The sequence below is a fragment of the Lytechinus variegatus genome, chromosome 9 (assembly GCF_018143015.1).
Source record: "Lytechinus variegatus isolate NC3 chromosome 9, Lvar_3.0, whole genome shotgun sequence".
Classification (NCBI taxonomy): Eukaryota; Metazoa; Echinodermata; class Echinoidea; order Temnopleuroida; family Toxopneustidae; genus Lytechinus; species Lytechinus variegatus.
The window spans coordinates 36,234,392-36,257,596 of NC_054748.1; the positions used below are offsets into that span (position 1 = coordinate 36,234,392).

General features: G+C 37.0%; 1 protein-coding gene across 2 annotated transcripts; it reads right to left on the bottom strand.

Annotated features, from left to right (window-relative positions):
- Nucleotides 1-1,639: 1,639 nt before the first annotated feature.
- LOC121422130 (palmitoyltransferase ZDHHC17-like) lies at nt 1,640-21,904 on the bottom strand. 2 transcript variants are annotated; one of them, XM_041616972.1, is made up of 15 exons: nt 21,816-21,904; nt 19,931-20,098; nt 18,669-18,786; nt 17,694-17,916; nt 16,539-16,603; nt 15,807-15,969; nt 14,653-14,778; nt 12,858-12,997; nt 11,301-11,401; nt 10,328-10,449; nt 7,298-7,454; nt 6,229-6,312; nt 5,012-5,169; nt 3,974-4,077; nt 1,640-2,397 (listed from the first exon to the last, which is right to left on the bottom strand). In XM_041616972.1, the coding sequence occupies exons 2-15, from the start codon at nt 20,079-20,081 to the stop codon at nt 2,232-2,234; spliced, it is 1,878 nt and encodes a 625-aa protein (XP_041472906.1). In that variant the 5' UTR covers nt 20,082-20,098; nt 21,816-21,904; the 3' UTR covers nt 1,640-2,231. The 2 variants fall into 2 exon arrangements, with proteins under 2 accessions (XP_041472906.1, XP_041472907.1); XM_041616973.1 differs by having other exon boundaries at nt 19,931-20,095; nt 21,816-21,895.
- Between the last annotated feature and the right edge of the window lie 1,301 nt (nt 21,905-23,205).

Genomic DNA, 23,205 nt, shown 5'->3' on the forward strand with positions numbered 1-23,205 from the left:
AGCAAAATTCATATATGAATTTAGAGCAAGAAGAGTGAAGGAGTTAGTTTCTCTTTTGAGAAAAAAATAAAGAATAAAAAGAAAAAAAAACAAAGCTACCTTTCTTCCCTTTCCTCCCTTCCCTTTTCCTTTTCTCCTCTCTTTTTTTCCCTTCTTTTTTTTTCTTTTTGGGGACGTTTTGGGGGGGGCGACCGCCCCCACCGCCCCCCCCTGGCTACGCGCCTGTCCATGTCATAATTTTTTCTACAGGAAATTCGCAGAATGTCTCTTGTAAACAAAGAGAAGCACACTGAGTTTTCAAGAAAACGAGGAATGCATGAATGTACATCATAGCTAGAAAATATTTTGAACAAACTTGTAGTTGAGATGTTGACATTGCTGGCTTTCCATAGTTGTCGTTGATTCGATCAATCGCAACTCTTTGTAAGACAGGGGCAAGTGTTCGCACTTCATCATGGACAAGACAATAGGGGGGAAGCCGCAAAGAAAAGACGCACATTGGCTTTAGAGCAGGATATCGTTTATAGCAGGATTTCTTTCTGCAGGCCTTGGTGCAGATTGTTGACAAGGTACCTTATATAAAATTGATTTATAGTGCATCTAAAGTCAGCAGCGTTTCCGGCTAATAGACTTGGCGAAGATTGTTGACAAGGTACCTTATATGAAATTGATCTATACAGTGCATCTTAAGTCAGCAGGATTTCCGGCTAATAGACTTGGCGCAGATTTTTGACAAGGTACCTTATATAAAATTGATTTACAGTGCATCTAAAGTCAGCAGGATTTCCGGCTAATAGACTTGGCGCAGATTTTTGACAAGGTACCTTATATAAAATTGATTTACAGTGCATCTAAAGTCAGCAGCGTTTCCGGCTAATAGACTTGGCGCAGATTGTTGACAAGGTACCTTATATAAAATTGATTTACAGTGCATCTAAAGTCAGCAGCGTTTCCGGCTAATAGACTTGGCACAGATTTTTGACAAGGTACCTTATATAAAATTGATTTACAGTGCATCTAAAGTCAACAGAGTTTCCCGCTAATAGACTTGGCACAGATTTTTGGATCGGCCCCTGTAATTGGTTTGTGCACAAATATTCACACGAACAAAAAAAAGAGAAATAAAGACCTGAAAGATAGTTTTGTGATATCTGAGGTCTTTCCTTTGCTATGAAACTGAAAGAACAGGGTAAAAAGGCAACTTCCACAACACATCACTTATACAAAAAAGCAACATAGTATATACATACATGTACAGCTATACAAACATGAATTTATATATACGGGACTTCAATGCATATAGGAAGCCTTAGAAGGATAATTTAAGAGCATTTCCATTATTCCTACAAACTTGAAAAACAGAGCAAACTTATTTCAGGAAAACAACAAGAAGTAAAAAAAATGAGAAGTAAAAAAAAGAGAGAAAAAGAAGAATGAAATGTGCTTCATCCCAATAGCAGGAATACAAAATGAAGATTTTTCTGACTTCACTTTAATACAGAGGCTATTGGAGAGAAATTTGTTATGTCATGTCAATTAGAAATCCCCTCCCCCCGTTAGAAAAATTGAACCCCCCAAAAAAAAATCTGATTAAAAGTTGATTTTTTTCCCCTTTAAATAGACACATGATAAACACTTTTCACTTCCTTCAATTTGAGTACATGATATGTATTCAATTAACATGATTGCTCAATATTGGTATTTTCTGGTATCAGCATAATCTAACCTGAGCACGGGGTCGTGTGGTCCAGTGGTTAGAGCATTGGACTCATAATCACAAGGTTGTGAGTTTGAATCCCGACTCTGCCATTGTCTCCACTTTGATAAAAAGCCCGAGAGTGATATCTGTCGTCTATAAAGTCAGCCACTATGACTGATTAACCAAGACGTAAAATGTTTCCTAGGTAATTGGTTATATACCAGCTTGGCGTTTACCAGCAAAAAATGCTGTCCTGCCGAGTTCCTACGGGAGTTGCCATAAACAGAAAAAGCCATTTCTACACCTGGGTGAAAAGGTAGGAAGAAATTGTTTCATGAAAATAAATAACACAAAGAATGTCTTGGATAAGCATCATCTGCAGGTATGCCATGAAGGTACTCAAAAGCAAAGCTTAGTGATTGATCACATGTTGGATATTTATGACTGATTATACATTCTAGTTAATGCAATCAATCATACAATATGATCTACGGTCACTGCTAAGCGTTGTGTTACAGGCCCCAGGTCGATCCTACACAAACTGGTAGTTCTCATGGCTGCTAACACTGACGTACGTCGTTGAAGATGATTGGGTGAGATCGGTTGTGAACTGCCTGGCCCAGTTGACCTTCAGAGGGCGACATAACCCTACGCAGCGAAGGCCGAAGAAGTCTACACAGTTCTTGACCAAGCCCCGGCTGTAACATGAAAAATAAATACAGAGAACAAATTCAGGAATATTCTTTTACAATTAAAAAGAAAGGGAAATCGTTTGAAGAAAATAGAAATATCACAGACTTCTTTCAAAATTTGCTGGTAATTTCACGGAATTTGATGCAGAGCAAATTGAATTACGAAAAATAAAGTGATCATCATGAATAAAAAAACAGAATCCAATAGAAAAACCCTGCATTAGAGGAATATCTGCAGATCAAACCTATTGACTGTTGTGCACTTATTTGTCAAGCTGCATATCAGCAGTGTGTGTACATGTAATAACGAAAACACTAAGATTTTCATTACCATTATTTACAATGAAATAAATGTTTGGTACCACAAAATCGTAAAACAGCCTTAAAACAGACAAACTGATGCTTTTCGACATGCACTTACCGGAGTAAAATCACATGAATGCGAGAGCAAAACAATTTATATATATAATATATATATATATATATCATATAATAGTTTCGAAAGAGACAATTACAATTATTTTATCATTTGCATTTACTGCATGTCACCGAACAACACTAAATTTCATGCTTAGAACAAAAAAGAACAGGAAAGCTGCATTCAGAAAGTGGGAAAGTGGAAAACTGGAGACTTGATTGTGTCTGTGGTCTATTGCCTTCAAAGCAGATTTTAACAAACAAAAATAAAGTATGTCCGTTGTTACACAGAGTTGCGATTGATCCGCTTCATCTAATCTATGGAAATCCATTAATATCATAATTCTTTATTTCACAGGGAATGTACACAACATTCCTTTGGAAATGGATTGTTCATGAGCTATGAAGAAATGTATTTGTCTGATTCATCTCATCTATGGAAATCCATTAATATCATAATAATAATAATAATATAGGTATATTTACCCAGGGTAGCCACTTCAGTTCCGAAAACTATTCTCCCAGTGGGCCCTGCTGTTATTACCCCGGCTTTATCATAATTCATTATTATACAGGGAATGTACACAAGACTCCTTTGGAAACATATTCTTTGGTCATATCAATGATGTATGCATGAGAGTTATGAAAATCAATCCTTGCCATAATTCTTCATGCAAGAAGTGTACACAACACTCCTTAATAAGAAACACACTGTTCATTACGTTAATGATGTAGGCATGAGTATACATCTTAGTCAGGTTTGAAAACATTTAGAATGGAAATATGCAATCTATACGGTGGTGTTGCTGGCTTTCCATAGTTGATTGGATCTCAAAAGCCACGCAAGTGGAGCGTTGTGGCCCAGTAGATTAGTCTCCGTACTTTGAAACAGAGGGCAGTGGGTTTGAATCCCAGCCATGGCGTAATTTCCTTCAGCAAGGAATTCATCCACAGTGTGCTGCACTCGACCCAGGCAATGCAAATGGGTACCGGCAGGAAATAATTCCTAACAAAGCTGTGTGCGCCTTAATCGGTTGCCTAGCTTAGCCAGTGTGATAATAAGAGCAGGGCCTTTTTTAAAGTGCCATGAGCACTGAAAGTTGGACCTGCGCACGTTGTAAGTAGCACCATTATTATTATTATAAAGCAAGCCCCAGATACTCACTCGAATGGATTGGTGAATTTTCCCGGTTTATCAGGAACCGTATCAAAGTATGTGTATCGTGACATGTTCAGCCTTTCATTTGTAGTTACACCAAGCCAAATCATCTAATAAAACAAAAGAAAAACAATAAGAAAATTCTTGACATTATGTACATGTAATGACATCAATAAACTTTGGCTGCTACAATACTGTAATGTAAGACATTCATTATCACATGTGTGCCTTGGGTAACAAAATTATGATTTTTCATTTTTGGAAATTGAAAGAGACCATATACATGTACCAACAAAGAGGAAAGAATAAATGCACCATTCAAGCCAAAAATTAAGTACAAGTTAGATGACTGTTTTTCTGTAACAGGTACAGGGTTATATGTTTCTCGTCATTTAACCGTACTTATAGCTAAATAAATTCATAAGAAAAATGCAGTCAGTGTTTAATATATACATACTATAATGGGATTTTTTTGAGGGGGAGGGGGTTACAATTCTGGTCATATAATCATTGAATAACTAATGGAGGCGCAATAGCTCAGTCGTGAGAGCATGGGTTTCGGATTCCGGTGACCCATGTCTGATTTCCACTTGGTGCACTAGTGCCCTATGATAAGGCTTTAATCCTCAACACCGACTGAATGCAATAGAGTACCAAAGCGATGATGTCAGTTGCCATGGTGTCATGGCAGCCTGGTTCTAAACAAATTAACCCGGCAGGCCGTTTTATAAAGCTGTTCGTAAGTTACAAGTGACTTTCAGAACGACTGGTGATCCTTTCTTATGCACTAAACCATTGCCGATTCATTACACTGTTCACCTCAAGACAGAGTCACCAGTCGCTCTTAACTTACAAACAGCTTTATGAAACGGTGCCCTGTTACGACTCTTAGAATGATGGTAATAACCAGGGACAAATCACATCACCATATTTGTAAACACAAATGTGTAGAGAGGATCGTGCAGCTGTGACTCAGTTTAGAACCAGCCGGTTTGTGGTCATGATATCGTGACGTCACAGTTTGGTCGTCTATTGGCTACGCACCTGATAGAGTTGACTGAATAATAACACAAAGACCCAGGTCATGTGCAGTAAGGAGTTGAAGCTGGTCCAGAAAATCCACGGAGAACAGGACATGATCTGGCCAAGGTAGACCCAGAAACCATCTTCTTGAAACGTTGTGGTACATTGTTTAGACCAATCTGATGGTAAAGAACATAATATAAATGGTAATGTTGATGATGGGGGTGATGATGATGATACAATAAAGACAATGGTAATAATAGTAATTATAAGGTAGACCCCCAAACCACCCTCTTGAAATGTGGTACATTGTTTTGACCAATCTAATGTTAAAGAACATAATAAAGATGGTAATGTTGATGATGAGGGTGATGATGCTGATACAATACAATGATTGTGATGATGATGATGGTGATGATAATTATGGTGAAGATGATGATGATGATGGTGAAGATGATGTTGATGATGAAAATAATGGTGATGGTGATGAGGATGTTGATGATGGAGGTGATGATGTTGATGGCGATGATGATGATGGTGATGATGATGGTGATGATGATGAAAATAATGGTGATGGTGATGAGGATGTAGATGATGGTGGTGATGTTGATGGCGATGATGGTGATGATGATGGTGATGAAAATATGGTGATGGTGATGAGGATGTTGATGATGGAGGTGATGATGATGTTGATGGCGATGATGATGATGGTGATAGTGATGGTAGTGATGATGATGTTGAGGATGATTACAATGATGGTGATGATGATGATGGTGGTGATGATGTTGATGATGACGATGATGATGGTGGTGGTGATGATGACGGTGGTGATGATGATATTGATGATAGAGATGGTGATGATGATGACAATGGTGACGATGGTGATGATGATGTTGGTGAGGATAATACTGGTGATGATGATAATGATGGTGGTGGTGGTGGTGATGATGATGATGATGATGGTGATAGTGATGGTAGCGATGATGATGTTGACGATAATGGTGGGTCATGAGAATGATTAGGACGATATAATACCCATGTAAATAACAACAACATTAAGATACCCTAAAATTAGCACAATGTAAACCAGTTTTAGACACAACCCACGGTTTTTCGCTTGTCTCTGATGACTGATTCTACCTCCATTGCTGACTACATTCGTTGACAGGGCCCAATTACATGTATTTGATAAAATGCCCCCCTCCTTCAAAAAAGGTCAAATTAGCTTGTATACTCACAATTTGTGCATGCATAGAAGTATAACCCTAGACAAGGTAGTAAAGCCATCAAATATAGCACAAAATGATGATGGTTGCCCGCTCCTTTGAAAAAAAAGAACAAAATCGCATAGATGAAGAGAAACTGAAATGATGATTTGGGCAATTACCTCCAAAATCAATTAACCTTTTTGCACATCCCACCTCCATTTTCTTTCCTAATTTCAACTTTACTTCATGAACTGCATATGCCATGATGATTTTATAACTTTTTCATGCATGATTAGAAAAACATAACAATGACCAAGCAGATCATTTCAAGAAGGTTCAACAGATGGCATGCATACTTATATATAAATGGAATGGTACCTAAAATAGATGCAGATTTACAAGCATTTTTTGATCAGCACTTTTGTATTTTTGTTTTACATATTTGGATAATATTAAAACTGACAGCTATGTCAATAGATTTTCTTAACCCTACTTTCAGGGACTTCATTTTTTTATACAAAAAGTCTAAAAACAAACATACATGAAATTGTCGTAATAACGCTTTTCTGTTCATTTGTCAATAGCAAAGCAAAAATGGTGTTGCTTTCCGCCAATAAAGGGTGCAATATTCTACAGATGCATAAAATCAAAAATTTTATAAAAGCAAATCTTTTATTTACAACTATATACATTCACTGAGAGGGATGAGAGTATTTCACAGATATTTGAAGGAGATATTATTTTTTTTTAAGTAGTGAACATGACACTAATAAAATTCCAAACACTTTTGCATTTAATCAAAGCAACAGAAAAATTAATTTGTTTCATACTGTATTAGGCCAATATCAATTTTATCTATAAGAAATGTAAATCGACTGACCGACACAGTTGTCCACCCACGGGCAGTGAGATATTATATATTTTTTTAAAGTAATGAACATCACACTAATAGAATTCCAAACACTTTTCAAAACTTATCATATCAAATCATATTTTGTGCACGGAAATTGTTTAATCGAAGCAACAGAAAAAAAATAATTAGCTTGTTTCATATTAAACCAATATCAAGTTTATCTATAAGAAATGTAAATGGACTGACCGACACAGTTGTCCACCCATGGGCAGTGATGGTCAAATCTGGCCACACAGTGGTCACAATGAGAACAATGCTTGCTTCTGATTGGTCGTTTGATCAGGCAGGTCGTACAGAATTTGCTCAATTCCAGCTGACCGGTTTCCGCTAATTCTATGATGGTCTGCAAAAAAGTCACATGACAAAAACAAGAACAGAATACAATGACTGATCATATTTAATTGAAATTTGTGAAAATCAACTAAAGCTAGAACTTGGATCAACATTGCCAACATAAAGAATTCCAGTGCACTACGGCAACATGAGAGCTTGTTGCGCACTTATACAGACTGTGCAAAAGAAATGATCAGGGATTTTACATTTGATGCATACAAATTTGTCTACAATATCGACAGTATTATCTTATTCTTCATTGAAAGATAAATTCAAGCCAAGGAAAGTAGTGGCAGCAAATAAGTCTTTGCAATCAAGATCAATTGTCACAATATCGTAGTAGATCTAGATCCAATATTAACATAAATCTACTCTGTGAAATCATCAAATCAATGAAGCTGAAAATTACCACACTGAAGATGAACAACACGGGTAAGCACATGTGAGACCTTGTATAATTATTGCTTGGAAAAAAGACCAAACATCTGGCAAGAACGCCATGCTTTTTTTGTCAATATCTCAGCAAAGGACCATGATATAACACAGGTTTCTGACTGATCCTGTAATCCTGAATAAATATTTTTGAATGAATAGATTTCTACCAGATTATAGGGCACATATATTATATGAATCTGACTGGTTCCAGGGACAAGCAATCAAGAAAACACAAAATTGATCAATAAACATAATGATCATAGGAAGTATATACTTATATGGATTTGTATATGCACAATATGCATGTATATATTGACTTTTATTCTACATACACACATGTATTTCAGTATGTCTGTGTGCATGTCCCGCAGGTTGTATGTCTCTATTAACATATTTTCTTCCTTGTTAAATACTTTTTCATTGTTTGTATTTATCATACATGGGTCAATCCATGTCAAATCAACAAATGCTTGTCACCCGACCCCCTTCGATTTTCTTTAAACTCGCACCAAATGTTCCCCCAAGTGTCTGACGGAAAAATCTGAAATATTTTGCCCCAAGGTCAAACGGTTGCTAAGATACGGCCTCCCTTAGCAACCAATGCGTGGCCAAACAACCAAGTTTTAAAAAAATTTGCTATTTTTGATCGACTGCTGCAGCCAAGTTTGATGAGGTAGAGTGCTTATTTTCTGGAAATTGGAAGAACTTTTTAGTCTTAACATGCACAGTATATTACGGCACGGATCTGACCAGCCGTTATTGCGCACGAGGTCGCCGAAAATGGTGTTAAGCATCCAAGTCAGTGATTTCGGGTGCATGTTTGGAAGCTCATAACTTCCAAATTCAATTAGCTTCTAGCCCAATATCATGCATATTTGAAGACTATCACTTGCTCAACAGACCTACAAAAAATTGGCCCAAACGTGCGCGTCGATTTCTTGTAGGGCGCCCTCAAAGTTGGATTTTTTCTAAAAGTTGCCAAGTTCAAGGTCACGGATCACCCCTCGTCCCATCGAGGAACAACACCAATTTCTGTATACTGATAGACAATTACCTATATTTTCATGGGATACTTAAAATTTTTTGTGACCGAAATGTTTAATAGCTCGTTTACGCATTCGAAAATGGTCGTAAACACCCCAAAACCAATGCAAAACGATACATACAGGTTTATCAGCACACTTCACATTGCAATAAATCAGAAATGAAAAGCCAACAAACACTGGTATTGTCTGTAATGGTAGTCTGTAATTAGTACTAAAAGGATATGCATCACAAATAGTTTGACTTATTGGCAATGATCTTGAAAAATACAGCTGAAAATCATTATAAACAATAAATCAGGTCAATTTTCCGTGATTATAGGGCACTAAACTGTATTTACACGTACTTTCACTTGTGTGTCATTTCAAAACAAATGATGATTTTAAGCTGATAATTGCTAATCCTGTTCCTTTCAGGTTGTATTTTAATATCCAAATAATACATAAAGTCACATCTTTATCTTTTGACCTTGACATTGATCTAAAAATAGCTGAAAATGCCTTAAAATTAGCATATTCACAACACCCGTGAGTTTTACAACACATTTCAGAATTGATTTTCTCACAGACTAAATACCTGATCATGTTGATATTTGCAGTACTGATAGTCCATAATGAGTACTTGGATGATCTTTTATTAATACATTCTTTTTCACACCACAATGACCTTGAAAAAATGGCTGAAATTCACCCAAAATCTTTAATCCGCCAATATCCCACCATTAAAGGTTGTTTACACCGACTTTCACTTATGTGTCATTTCAACACAAATGATGATTTTAGGCTGATAATTGCAAATCTTGTTCCTTTTAGGTTGTATTTTAATATCCAAATGATACATAAAGTCACATCTTTATCTTTTGACCTTGACATTGATCTAAAAATAGCTGTATATGCCTTAAAATTAGCATATTTACAACAACCGTGAGTTTTACAACACATTTCAGAATTGATTTTCTCACAGACATCAAACTTGGTTGCAGCAGTCGATCAAAAATAGCAAATTTTGTTAAAACTTGGTTGTTTGGCCACGCATTGGTTGCTAAGGGAGGCCGTATCTTAGCAACCGTTTGACCTTGGGGCAAAATATTTCAGATTTTTCCGTCAGACATTTGGGGGAACATTTGGTGCGAGTTTAAAGAAAATCGAAGGGGGTCGGGTGACAAATTGTCTGAAAATTGGTTGATTTGACGTGGATTGACCCACATATGTATTTGTTACTTGTATGCAGGGCCCCCAAGAAGATCAGTGCTTCGTCCACTGATGGGGTTACCCTTGGTAAACAAAACGAAACAAATAAATATATTCATTTTCATTTATACAAAGTAACACTGCTGGGTGTCATTTACTGGATTAAGTTTGAACTCATTTTCATATCTCATTTTCTATTTCATATTAAACTTACTCTCTTTCTGTCTTCTTGTGTGCATTGGATAACCCCAGGGTCTCTCTTCATTGTTGCCCAGAATTGATAATACATGTAAACTGATGACGCACAGAAGATCACGTTGCGAAGAAGTGACTGATGTGAACGGAACCGTCAAGGAATCAAATCACTTACGAATACACTGCTTAGAAAAATAACTATGTAGTTTTCATCTTAATATAGGGTAATTATATTGCGCACATATCCACCTTGTTAGGTGCTCAAGGCACTCCTATATTACCCAGCTAAGCTAGGCGTTCACAGCGCACACAGCTTCTTGAGGAATTACTTCCTACCGGTACCCATTTACCTCACCTTGGTTGAGTGCAGCATATTGTGGATCAGTTTCTTGCTGAAGGAAATTACGCCATGGCTGGGATTCGAACCCACGACCCTCTGTTTCAAAGTCCAAAGACTAATCCACTGGGCCACAACGCTCCACACTATGATATGCTATGCAAAAAGGTGCATTTATAATTGGAAAGCATCTAACTTATTAGATCTTATTTTTGTGATGGAAGATGTTTTCAAATATATTTTCTGCTCCTACCATGAGAGACATTTTATACAAACTAAGGAAAGAGCCCAAGTTATAATACACAACATGATTTGAAATATTGAGAGATGTTAAGCAATCATAGGCACTGTACAAGAAAGGCTGTTTGTAATAATTAATACACTTTTTGTTATCACCATCCTCACCGTTAGTGTGTTTAATTATAATCATCATCATCACAACAACAATAATCATAATCAAACTGAACCAAATTTGCAAAATAAGAGATCAAACTGAATACTGAATATTGATTGATTGCCAATATCAACTTCACAAATGCAAGTAAACTGTTCAAGACCCTATTGGTTTGTGAAAATTAAGTTGTAATTAATGTCATTCATAAAATAATGAACAAGCTTTATGAAACATTTCCCCGGTATTGTTTGAAAAGGATATGAGGCCACAGGAAGATAGCATAGGTTCCGTAGAGAAAAGTTTTGGTTGCTATGGAGATACAGAGTGACACAAGCTCGCCAAACCGGTGATCAAAAAATGTTCTAGGGAAAGAAAAAAAGAAAGCAAACTTCCAAGGTAATACTTGCATTTTGTTATAAATATTTGTCATTGTGGATTTGAATGCAATCTTTAAATAATGGTTTACATGTGTAGGTATAGTCAGTATAATGTATCATTCATTGTCAGTTCATGACCACTCCCAACCCCCCACCCCCCAAAAAAAAATCATCATCATCATCACCATCCACCTCTTCATGATCATCATTATCCCCCTCTTCATTATCATCATCTTCATCATCATAATTTGACATTATTTACAAACATCATGCTCATTAAATATCATTATATTTTTCACCATCATCATCATCACCATCATCCGCCTCCTCGTCATCATGATCATCATTATCCCCCTCCTCATTATCATAGTTTGACATTAATTACAAACATCATGCTCATTACATATCATTATTGTTTTCACCATCACCGTCGTCGTCATCATCATCATGGTCATCATCATCACCATTATCACCACCATCATCAAACTGTGACATGCATGCATACAGTATATAATCATCACGATCCCCCCCTCCACCATCAACACACCAACACAGCATCATTACCACGACTTCACACAAGAGGGGTCTGAACAGTTACTAATGAGGCTACCCTGCCGAAATAAGACACAAATAACCAAACAACCAACAAATTAATTCATTAACTAAAAAATAAACAAATAAATATAAATAAATGATGAATAAGTAAACAGACAAATGATGCAGTATTTGGTACCCTGGGGTACCAAATAATAATCCACCATTTTGTTGAATTATTTATTTTATTTTTTGCGCTGTACCCTGAGTTACCAAAAAATGTGTACAAGTATATTTTAATGTTTTGTACAGATTTTTTTTTCTTTTTAGTGATCTTATGTAACAATTAATGCATGCAAATGATATCTTCACTGTTCAATAATGATACCTGTAGTTGTCATTATTGATCTTATGTCTTTGAATGCAATTCAATTCAATTATTTAGTTGAATACACTTTTGGAAATTCATGCAATACCATTGCAAATGCGCTGCACATGCACTGCGCTGTGCCTGTGATCCGGCCTGTGATGGACGAGTAATAAGCCTACACCGGGCCTACACCACCCCCACCGCGTGTACCAGGGCGAGTTTTGGGACTATAAGCTAATCTTTTGTGTAAGTTAGCTGTCGAAAAGTATATTTAAATTCTTAAGTATAATTTGTTTACTATTATTGGCATTAGATTGTATCAAAGAAAGGAAATAGGCGTTGTGATCATTGTCCCCATTCATTGTCATGATTGTCGCACCGATCGTACGACCGTGATCACCATGAAAACAATGTAACTGTACACTATTACAACACGAGATGGCGCTGCACAACGCCGTACCCCGGGGTACTACGGTACCCCGGTGTATGGCGTGGTGCATCAAATGAATAAATACACAAATAATACATGAAACTAACCTGAATAATGTATAGACTGCCCCGTACGTGCAGAGCGCTGCAATGATTTTGACCCACCATGGCTGACTGAGTTGAGGAATGAAGCCCATGAGGAAGATAACCAGGAATGGAACAATTTGCATCACCCATTTCCTTACCGCCTACCAAAAGAAAACAGAAAAAAACACAAAAAAAATTCAGAGCTACCACTTTCAGAACTATTATGTCATGGTTGTATTGTATATTTTTTGTATGTATTGCAGGTGTTTCTATTTTGTGTTCAGATTATCATATGCATTTCATTACTGGGATGTGTTCATGTAAATTTCATCTCAGATCAGTAAAGAAATTTAATAGCCACCACTGTTAGAACTAGTTATTCCTTGGTTGATTAGTATTGTAGGCATTCCAATACTAATATGTTCAGATTATTATTTACATTTCATTACCAACCCATGTTTATGTATATTTTATCTTAGATCAATTGCATAAATTACTGTATTTTTAAGTACTAGTGTTTTAATTTCATTTATTTATTATGGGGACGGGTAAAAATAAATAAATTTAGCATTCAAACTGCATGTCCTTTTTTATTGTCAATAAACCTACTTGATTTGAGTTGACAAACCAATTACAACCTATCATTAAAATTGCCAACATTATCAATATTATTAGAATTGAACTGAACTTACTATATTGGATTGGAATAAGTTGATCTGAACTGAGCTAAAGTGAATACAAGTGATTTCAATTCAAGGCTTTACACTGAAAAACTAAAATCAACAGAAAACATGAAAATATAGTTAAAAAAAACAAACCTTTCAATTAAGAAAAACAAAATGAATTGTGTGAATTTCCTAACAAAGCTGTTTCTAATAACCTATCAGTATGTTTTTTTATCTTGAAGATAAATGTGTAGAGTAAGAATGATAAAAATTATTAAAAAGAACCGACTCAAAGAATTCTCAAAATTAAATAACTATTTTTATTTTTTTACATTTTTCTCTCATTCTAATTCCAAATATAAATGTGTCTTCCTGCCACCTCCACCTAGAGAGGAATCATGTAGCATCCTCTCAGTAAATTTTACTGACAATTTTGCTCTTAACCAATCAGATTCAAGGTTTCAGTAGCTTATAACAATAGTACAAGAAATCGGTGACTACTTGTTTCATGAAACATTCCAGAATGAAAGATTGCTGCAGGGGGTTGTTTCACAAAGCATACTCTCAGTGATTTTCACTGACATAAAAGCTCTTAGCCAATCAGATGCAAGGATTTCAGTAGCTTATAACAGTTGTCTGGTGAAAATGAGATTTGCTGATGAAATATTGCTCAGCGATGGAAGATGACTCAAGGGGAGAGTTTCACAAAGCATCCTCTCAGTGATGAGCCAATCGGATGTAGGGATTTCAGTAGCTTATAACAATAGTCCATGAAAATCAATGGCTACTTCTTTCATGAAAAGTTGCTCATGGATGACAGATGACTGCAAGCGGGTGTTTCATGAAGCATCTTCTCAGTGACTTTCACTGACATAATTGCTCTGAGCAAATCAGATATGGATTTTGGTAGCTTACAAATATAGTAAAAGAAAATCGGTGACTACTTGTTTCGTAAAATATACCTAAAGGAGGGATGGAATATGACTGAAGGGGAGTCATTCACAGAGCATCTTTTTAGTGATTTTCGCTGACTATTTCACTCTCAGCCATTCAGGTGCAAGGATTTCAGTAGCTTATAACAGTTGTAAGGTTAAAATCAGTGACTAATTTGTTTCATGAAATGCTCCTCTGAATGTACTTGATGCACATACCTTATTTGATTTCAGCCTCTTTAGCAACGTTGAATTGTCGACTTCAGCCTCTCCTCTGAATTCTTTTATCCTCATCACAAGGTAGCCGTTCCGTCTTAATTTAGCTAGATCCATACACGTTTGATGCTGCACAAATTTAAAAAATGAAGATAATAAAGATAGCTGGATTTACATATTTAGTGCTTTCTCCAAAAGGATGCTAGGCGGGTGTTTCATAAAGCTGTTTGTAAGTTAAGAGCGACTTTAAGAATGACTAGTGATCCTTTCTTGTGGTAAATGGTACACACCATTGGTGAAGATTTAGTACGCAAAAAGGATCAACAGTCGTTCTTAAAGTTGCTCTGAACTTACAAACAGCTTTATGAAAAGGCCCCCTTGGTGCAACCATTATTACATGGGCTTAAGCTCAAGTTATCCCTCCAACACTTGGTGCATTTAAGGAACTAATCCTGCCAGGTACCTATCCCCCTTCAAACAATGGGGATACATTTCATACTGATAGTAAGCACGTGAGGGCTGGGATTTGAACCAAGAACCCTATGTTTGAAAGGTGGGAGATAAAACCCCAGACCATACAGTATGTGAAGATTCAAATTCTAGTCCAGCCCACCCTTTTTCCCTTTGTCTTTTCCCTGACTGTGACACACCGAGTTTTGTATCACTGGCAATTATAGAATAAATCAATGAAACATGCAAGCAGGTGCTTAGTTTATGGTTATCAATGACTACAGTGAGTGTCACCAAGGTAAACAGACAGGCAAATCGAGGGGGGGGCGCTTCATGAAAGGACTTGTCGGACGTTTTATCCAACAAGTCCCATTTTATCCGACAGTTACCCTAGGAACAGTGCCTCTCAGCCAATCAAAATCATGGAAAGATGTCAGATCTGACAACTTGTCGGATGAAAATATTGATGAAACGCTCCCCAGATTTAGGTTGAGCTCATCGTAAAGGGGCAACTTGACAACATCACGATTTTAAAATGAAGCTCTTGTTTCCCCACAAGCCAACTGAATGTCCTAATATCGACCTAAATGTCCTTTTTCACTAGCCTTTTAATATTCTTTACACCCTGTTTAATATTTTCCACTTCAGCTGTACTATAAAAGTTTATACATCTATATTCTGTAGGAATATTTTTAGAGGGCACTTACACTTTTGTTTTCCATGTAGGTATCTGCCCCGAACTTCACCAGGCAGTTGACGGCAGCCATGTTGCCTTGCACTGCGGCCCAGTGGAGGGCGCCATTTTCAAATTTCTTGTCCTGAATGTTAGGGTTCGCTCCCATGGTGAGAAGGAGGCGAGTTGGGTCCATCCTGCGTTGGAAAATTCAGTAAAAGATTTGAATATTACAAAGATTAATTAATATGAAATCTAGTACTTGAAGCCAATGGAAAAAACGATGGAACACTTAGGGCCGTTTCATAAAACTTGGTGTAGAAAAACATCTGCAACAGCAGTTTAAAGCTACTGAAATCCTTTAATTTGAATGGCTGATAGTAAACTTGTAACAGAAATTGCGCATTTGTTATAATAAAAGCTTTTTTTTATGAAACAGGACCCCACAGTTATAATATCAAAGCATTAAGAAGCATAATGTAAGATAATTTTAAAGCAAAGATAAACAGAACTGCAGGTCAAAGAAAAAAAATCCACCTGAACTAAACAAAAGGATATGTGACAAATATTCATATTAAAAAAACGTTTATGTCATCTTCTAAAATTTCTTCCGAGCCAAAGTGGTAAATTGCCACAATGTATAGTGTAGACTAATGGAAAAAAAAAGAATAACCATTACTTAATATCTCTATGTTGATATTTTTACAAGAATGCATTGCAAGTATTCTACTGGTTGCAATTTACAATAAAGGCGGTGTATACTTACGAGAAAGCTTTATATGCAGCCCACATAAGCGGTGTCATCCCATTTCCATCAATCATGTTAGCATCCTACAGATAAAGAAAAAAAAGGGCAAAAATTGCTCCGTTGTCGAAAGTTTGCATCGTACTGACTTGTAGGAACGAGATTTGGATGGTCAGGGACGCCAGTCAGTAATACACTGTGAACGTGAAATGAACCCAGGAAATGTTGATGCCCCATACATAGAGTCTTCCAAAAACCCTAAAAATGGAAGTTGTCAGGGCCTGAATTTAGGCAAATGCCTGAAGAATGGCATCTCTTTTATTTTTTTTAAATGTGTCAGACAGGTAAGCTTCCATTAGAGTCCCCCATTATCCAATATATGAAATTTCTATAACAGTCGCTTCCATCTAAATTTTAAGGCATGATTATGATTGGTCAAAAGTAGAAAATTTACTTTTATAGAATGCGGCATATATTTTTCCTGTATGAAAAAATATTATTTAATATTTTAGATGAAGCCATCACCTATCTATAAGGAAACAAATATTTGAGGTTCGCCAAACACCGGAACTGAGAACATCCAGCGCAGGAAGACAAAGGCGGTACAGAAATTCCTTTAGGGCAACTTATTGCTTGTTTTGCGGTGGCAGGTCACATACCACACAGATGCAATGATGGATTTAAATTTGTTTTTAGCTGCAATCATGATACTCTTGCACTAAACGTCAGAAGTTTGCTCATGTGGTCCAGTAGTCCAAGGCACCTGACGAGACCCATGAAAGTCCGGGTTTCAATCCCAGCCACAAATCCTGTTTTGTGCTCTTTCATCCTACATTCACATTAAATGGAAATGCTATACGCATTCTTGGTAACGATTTTGTGGGTGCCTCGTGGTCTAGTGGTTCTGACTCTCACCTTTGAAACAGAGGGTTGTCGGTTTGAATCCTAGCCATGGTGTGTTTTCCTTCAGCAAGAAATTTATCCACACCGTGCTGCACTCGATCCAGGTGAGGTACATAGGTACCAGCAGGAACTAATTCCTCAAAAAGCTGTGCGCACCAGAATCAGTAGACTAGCTTAGCCGGGGTAATATAGGAGCACTTTGAGCACCTAACAAGGTGGATACGTGTGCTATACAAATCCTATATTATTTAAAACGATTTATAATTTACTCACCTGGCCTTTGGCGATGAGGTAAGCTACGATGGGAGTGTGAGCAAACTGGCAAGCCAGGTGTATGCCGCTGCACCCCTCCCCATCCCTCAGGGAGGGGTCCGCCCCATACTGCATCAGCAGCACCACCATGGGGAGGTGACCCTGGCGCACTGCCCAGTGGAGGGGGGTGGAGTTGAGGTCCCCGCCCAGTTTATCAATGATGGCTTCCTTGGATACGAGGTACCTGTATGGCATTAACAGGAGATTAAGAACAGATAATAATGATAGTAGCAGTAATAATAACAATAATAACACTTACATTTATGTAGTGCTTAATAATTGCGTTACTATTAAAGTGCTTTACATTGTAATTATCACCCCGGTCATCAGATCCTTGCTCCACTTTCTCCACTCCCAGGGGAACATTCCAACAAGAGTTTTAGGACTCAACTGCTCAGCAAACTACATAAACTTATGCATCCTACAGGTTACCCATTTAATACCTGAGTGGAGAGTGGCAAAGTGAAAATTGGTGCCTTGTCTAATAAAGAATTCTGTTGATGGTTTTGCGTTTCACATTTTTATCATAGAGACCCCAGTTTCCCATTTTCTAAATTGCGAATTCTGTCCTCTTTAATGTTCTTAATTTGCACTGATCTTTGGTGACATATTATGCAAAACATATGACAAAGAAGTAATGTTGTAAATAGTGAAGAATGGCAAACACATGCTAAACACTGTGGAGTATGATTTTTTACATGCACAGTTTTGTTTCATTGGGTTTGACTTTTATTTTTGAAGATTTTCTTTGTACTTTCATAATTCAAACAATTTTTTACATTTAACTTAGGTTTTAGGTTTTACATTTAACTTAGGTTTAGGTTTTTCTGAGAAATTATGTGAATTCCATATTCTTCCTGAATTTTGTGACTTTTGCGCCCGCTGTATCGCAGAAAACTGGGAATGTCACTAAAAATGTTCAGAATACTGACTCACCTCACGATATCAGCCCTATTGTTGATTGCCGCCCAATGTAATAGTGTAACATTCTCATGGTCTGGTTGATTCACATCGTAACCTTCTTCAACGAACTTACGGACTCGATCAATCACACCTGAAAATACATGAATATTAGCGATTTAATCAATTTGACAATTACCAAAAAAATCTCCTTGCGCATGTTTTCCTTCTCTCTCCTTTGTCTCCATAACTTACTCTTTCTTCTTCTCCATATACACACACTTTGTTCAATTTTCTTCTTCTATTATCATAAGCATTACGGTTTTTCATTATCCTCACACACCAATCAAAATCCTCCTCTTCCTCTTCTTCTTTTATAAAGGGTAATGAAACATGTGGAAGAAGTAGGCTTGTGTTGAAACAGAAAAATCAAAGAAAGAAAGTTTGACTAAAAATCTGACAAATAATGAGAAAGATATGAGCATTTGAATATTGCAATCACTAATGCTCTGGAGATCCTCCCATTGGCAATGCGACAAGGATGTGTGATGTCACATGTGTACAACTTTCCCTTTGATGGACTATAAAATACCCTCAAAATGTACCCTTTTGCTTTTTCTTATGGTGATACAAAATCTTTATCCATGATGTATTCTTGAAAAATCTGTATTATATGCTCTCCTATAAAAAAAACACATTATATACTGATAGATGTGATAAAAGAGGCAGTTTAAGTGAAATATATATACTAAAGTAATAGGGAGAGTTGTTCACAAGTGACATCACACATCTTTGTCGCATTGCCAATTTGAGGATCTCCATAGCATTAGTGATCGCAATATTCAAATGCTCATAACTTTCTCATTATTTGTCAGATTTTTCTCAAACTTTTCCTTGATCTGTTTCTTTGATTTTTTTCTGTTTTCACACACCAATCAAATTCCTCTTCTTCTTCTTTTTAACTCTTCTTCTCCCCCTCCCCCTCTTCTCTGCCTTTCCCCATTTCTTCTTCTTGTTCATTCATCTGCGCCACTGTGTTTATCCCTTTTTATCCATTCCTTAAAAACCATCTGAGACAGATTTGCTATGGCAGACTAACAAAATCTTACAAAATATTCCCTCAAGCATTTATAAAGAGAACTTGCAAACTGCTGCAAAAATTCAGACTGGGAAACAGGTTAGAGAAAGGAAGGGGGCGTGGCGTGGCTGATGGGTGAGAGGGAATCTTGGTACCGTTCAAAGCGATGCATCTTTATTACTTGGCTAAAATAAAATACAACTTAAAGAGCACTACTCACCATACTGTGTAGCTTTTACAATGTCCATCTGATCCGGGTCATTTTTAGACCCTGATTTTGGTTCAGAGGTGCTGTCGGCCGAGTGAGGTTCATAGTAGCCCAGAGTCTCCCCAGTCGGCTGGACTGGGTACGGCTTCACCTCCTCCATCATCTTGCCTCGGAACCCTGCTGTAAAGATCAAGAGGAAAATTAACGGTAACACCATGCTTAGCAATGATCGTAGAACAAATGTGAATGACTGATTGCAATTACCACAATCTGCAATCAATCAATCCAGGTTTCTCTTCCCTGAAAAAAAAAATAGAGATCATTGGCGTCCGGTGTCTCCCCTGGATATGGAGACCATGTCTTTCCATCTACAATGCATTGCTCCACGCTCTGTGAACCTGACAACATTAAACTCTTCAAATCATCTCTCAAATCCCACTTATTTCAGCAGATGTTGGATGAGCCTGCACCTATGAATGTTTTTAAAAGAAATATGGCACATTACAAATGCTGTGGATAATCATCATCATCATCTTCCCTGCAAAGACTTACCTCGGCGACAGCCTATCTAAGTCACTATTTTTGTTGCTTTTAACTAGATTTTTCTCCATTTTTTGGCAATTAATGTCATTGTCATGAGGGAATATTAATTTGCATTTTGGTCATGTTAATTTTCAAAATTTTCCATTAAAGACAAAAATTGAAGAGCCCCGATGGGGGGATTTTGAATTGCAAGTTCCCTAATGGTGGCTGCACGGTAGCGAGCCGTCTGTGTACAAGGAGAAATTAAAAAAAAGATGTTAAAAAACTCCTCGAAACAGACGGCTGCCAGCTGTCTACCCATCAGTAGAGGCGCACGGCCAATATGGGAGACTCTCTCCAATAAGGGAGACAATCTCCCATATTGGAGACTTGCTTTGCAAAATTACAAAAGCATGATTTTTTCCACCCAAACTTTTGTCCCACTGAGGTAAGAGGCCCATTTGTTTTGTGTGAGGATGACAACAAAAGTCCTTATAAAAATAAAAGTAGACGGTGAATTTTTTAAGTAGATGGTGAAAAGGGGTAATTTTTCATGAGGAATCTGCTTATCACATTTTTATTTGCCGCCAAGATAATCCTTTTGAAGCAAATGTAAACAAAGAAAATTGGTCTCCCAAACTGGAGACTGTCTTTGAAATTGGATACCCAAATTCTTCAGAAAAGTCTCTGATATTGGAGATAATCTCTCTCAGTCTCATGGGAGACAGTCTCCAATATGGCAGTGCGCCTCTACTGCCCAAGTACATGATTTAGGGCTAGATCTTTTAGAAGTAGAAATCTCTGCATGGGGCGAAAGTTTCAGGTTTTGGCGGCCTACACGCACATGAATGGATAGGAATACCTGGCTTCATTGAGAGTAAGCATACGTCAGTGAATGATTTTCACTCTCTAACGTTAGAAGCCGCATGGCTAGGCAAGACGGTCAGAGGCAATTGTCATTGAATTGATCATGTTGATTGATTGTTGATGATGGCAAATTAGCAAGACGGTAATGTATATCGCCTCGATGCTAAAATATCTCGCACGCTAGACCAGTTGAAGCGGGATTAACATGTAGCATCGAGGTGAGATTCATGATAGTCAATATTATCGGCAAATGCACACATTTTTTATTCTAGCACCGCTCATTCACTTCTCAGCTCACCCACCCACTCACATACATCATGTACACCAATATTTCACTTCGGTCCCACATATATTATATTTATGTTAGCGATGTGATCGCCGAAGAATATAAAAACACAGAGGGAAGAAGTAATAAAATTAACACCGATTGGGTAAAACAACTTGGCTTGATTGTGTCAAAGATATGTGCAATAATTGTTCAGGTTGAAAAATACTAAATTATACTCACGTTTGGAGTGAATTAGGGTAATTTATTTGTGTACGATTCGATCAGTGGCTTCGGCTTTGCTTCTGGATATATTCGGAGCGACGCACGATCAACGCACGGTCGCACGCCCAATTTTCTGCAGTTTGCGCACGGAACAAATTTACGGGAAGGGGCTCCAAGGCTACTTTATTGTGGGTGCCAGGCTATATTTTGAGGGGGCAGCATATTTTGTTTTCCTTAAGTGCAGTTACACCCCTACATGGCCAAAACCTGTTTGTCATGCCTTAATTTTGTATCCTTTCTCCCTTTTTCTACGTCAATTATATATATTCCTAAAATATATCCCCTCATCCCTGCCTTATTATTGATATACAGTAAAATATCCTTTGACTTTGAGGTTTCAAATTGGAGAACATGGACAGTGACGCAATATGACATATATAAATAAATATTTATAATAGACATTATACAATATTAATCATATTAATAATGACCAACGATCTAGATATGATAATAAAAGCATTTCGCATATAACTAGTTTTATTCATTGATACTATTCAAATAAAAGTTGCGGAAATTGAGGGATCCACTCTCTCTCTCTTGTATCCTTCCTCCGTTAAGGTCGGAGATCGCTATCCGTAGAGACAAATGCAGGCACTTCCTTAAGGTTGTTAGAAAAGCAGGGCTTGTTGAGTGTGGATTAAGGGTGATAAGAGTGATGGCAGATAAAAGGGAAGAACAAAGAGGAAGGAAGAGAGCGAGTGTGTGTTCTACTAATAAACTTTTAATCCATTGCAATTGAGCTATTGTCATCTATGGGTATTCCATTGTTTGTTACTCATCCTTTACTTGTTTCTTAAACTAATGTATCACTGGAAAATGGAAAATGATGAAAAATGCTTTGCAAAAACGATGACATATGTATTGTATCAATGCTTATAATGGAAATAAACTAATCACAATATCCCAATTCAGTGAAAATCAATTGAAAGCAATTGAAACCAATTGTTCACGTGTCCCAATTCGATTTAATTTGATTTATTTATTTCCACATTCCAATAATAAAAGTATATACAAGTGTAATCATTTTTTCTCAGCATAACATAATAATAAGCAAATGACATTATATGCATGCATGTACATGCTTTCTAACAATCTACTTGAAATACATTTGTACCTGATAAATTTCTTCTTTTTTTCTAAATTATTAAAACATATATTGACATAATACATTTTGGAATGTGCGAGACCTCCATCTTAAGCTTATATATACATACATACATGTATATAGATCGACCTTAAAATTTGTCCTAAATCAAACCAGATGGTTATTTTGTCCCAATTGAAACCACTTGGCTATTTGTTCCAAGTGAAACCATTGGCTATTGGTCCCAACTGAACTAATTCGGGG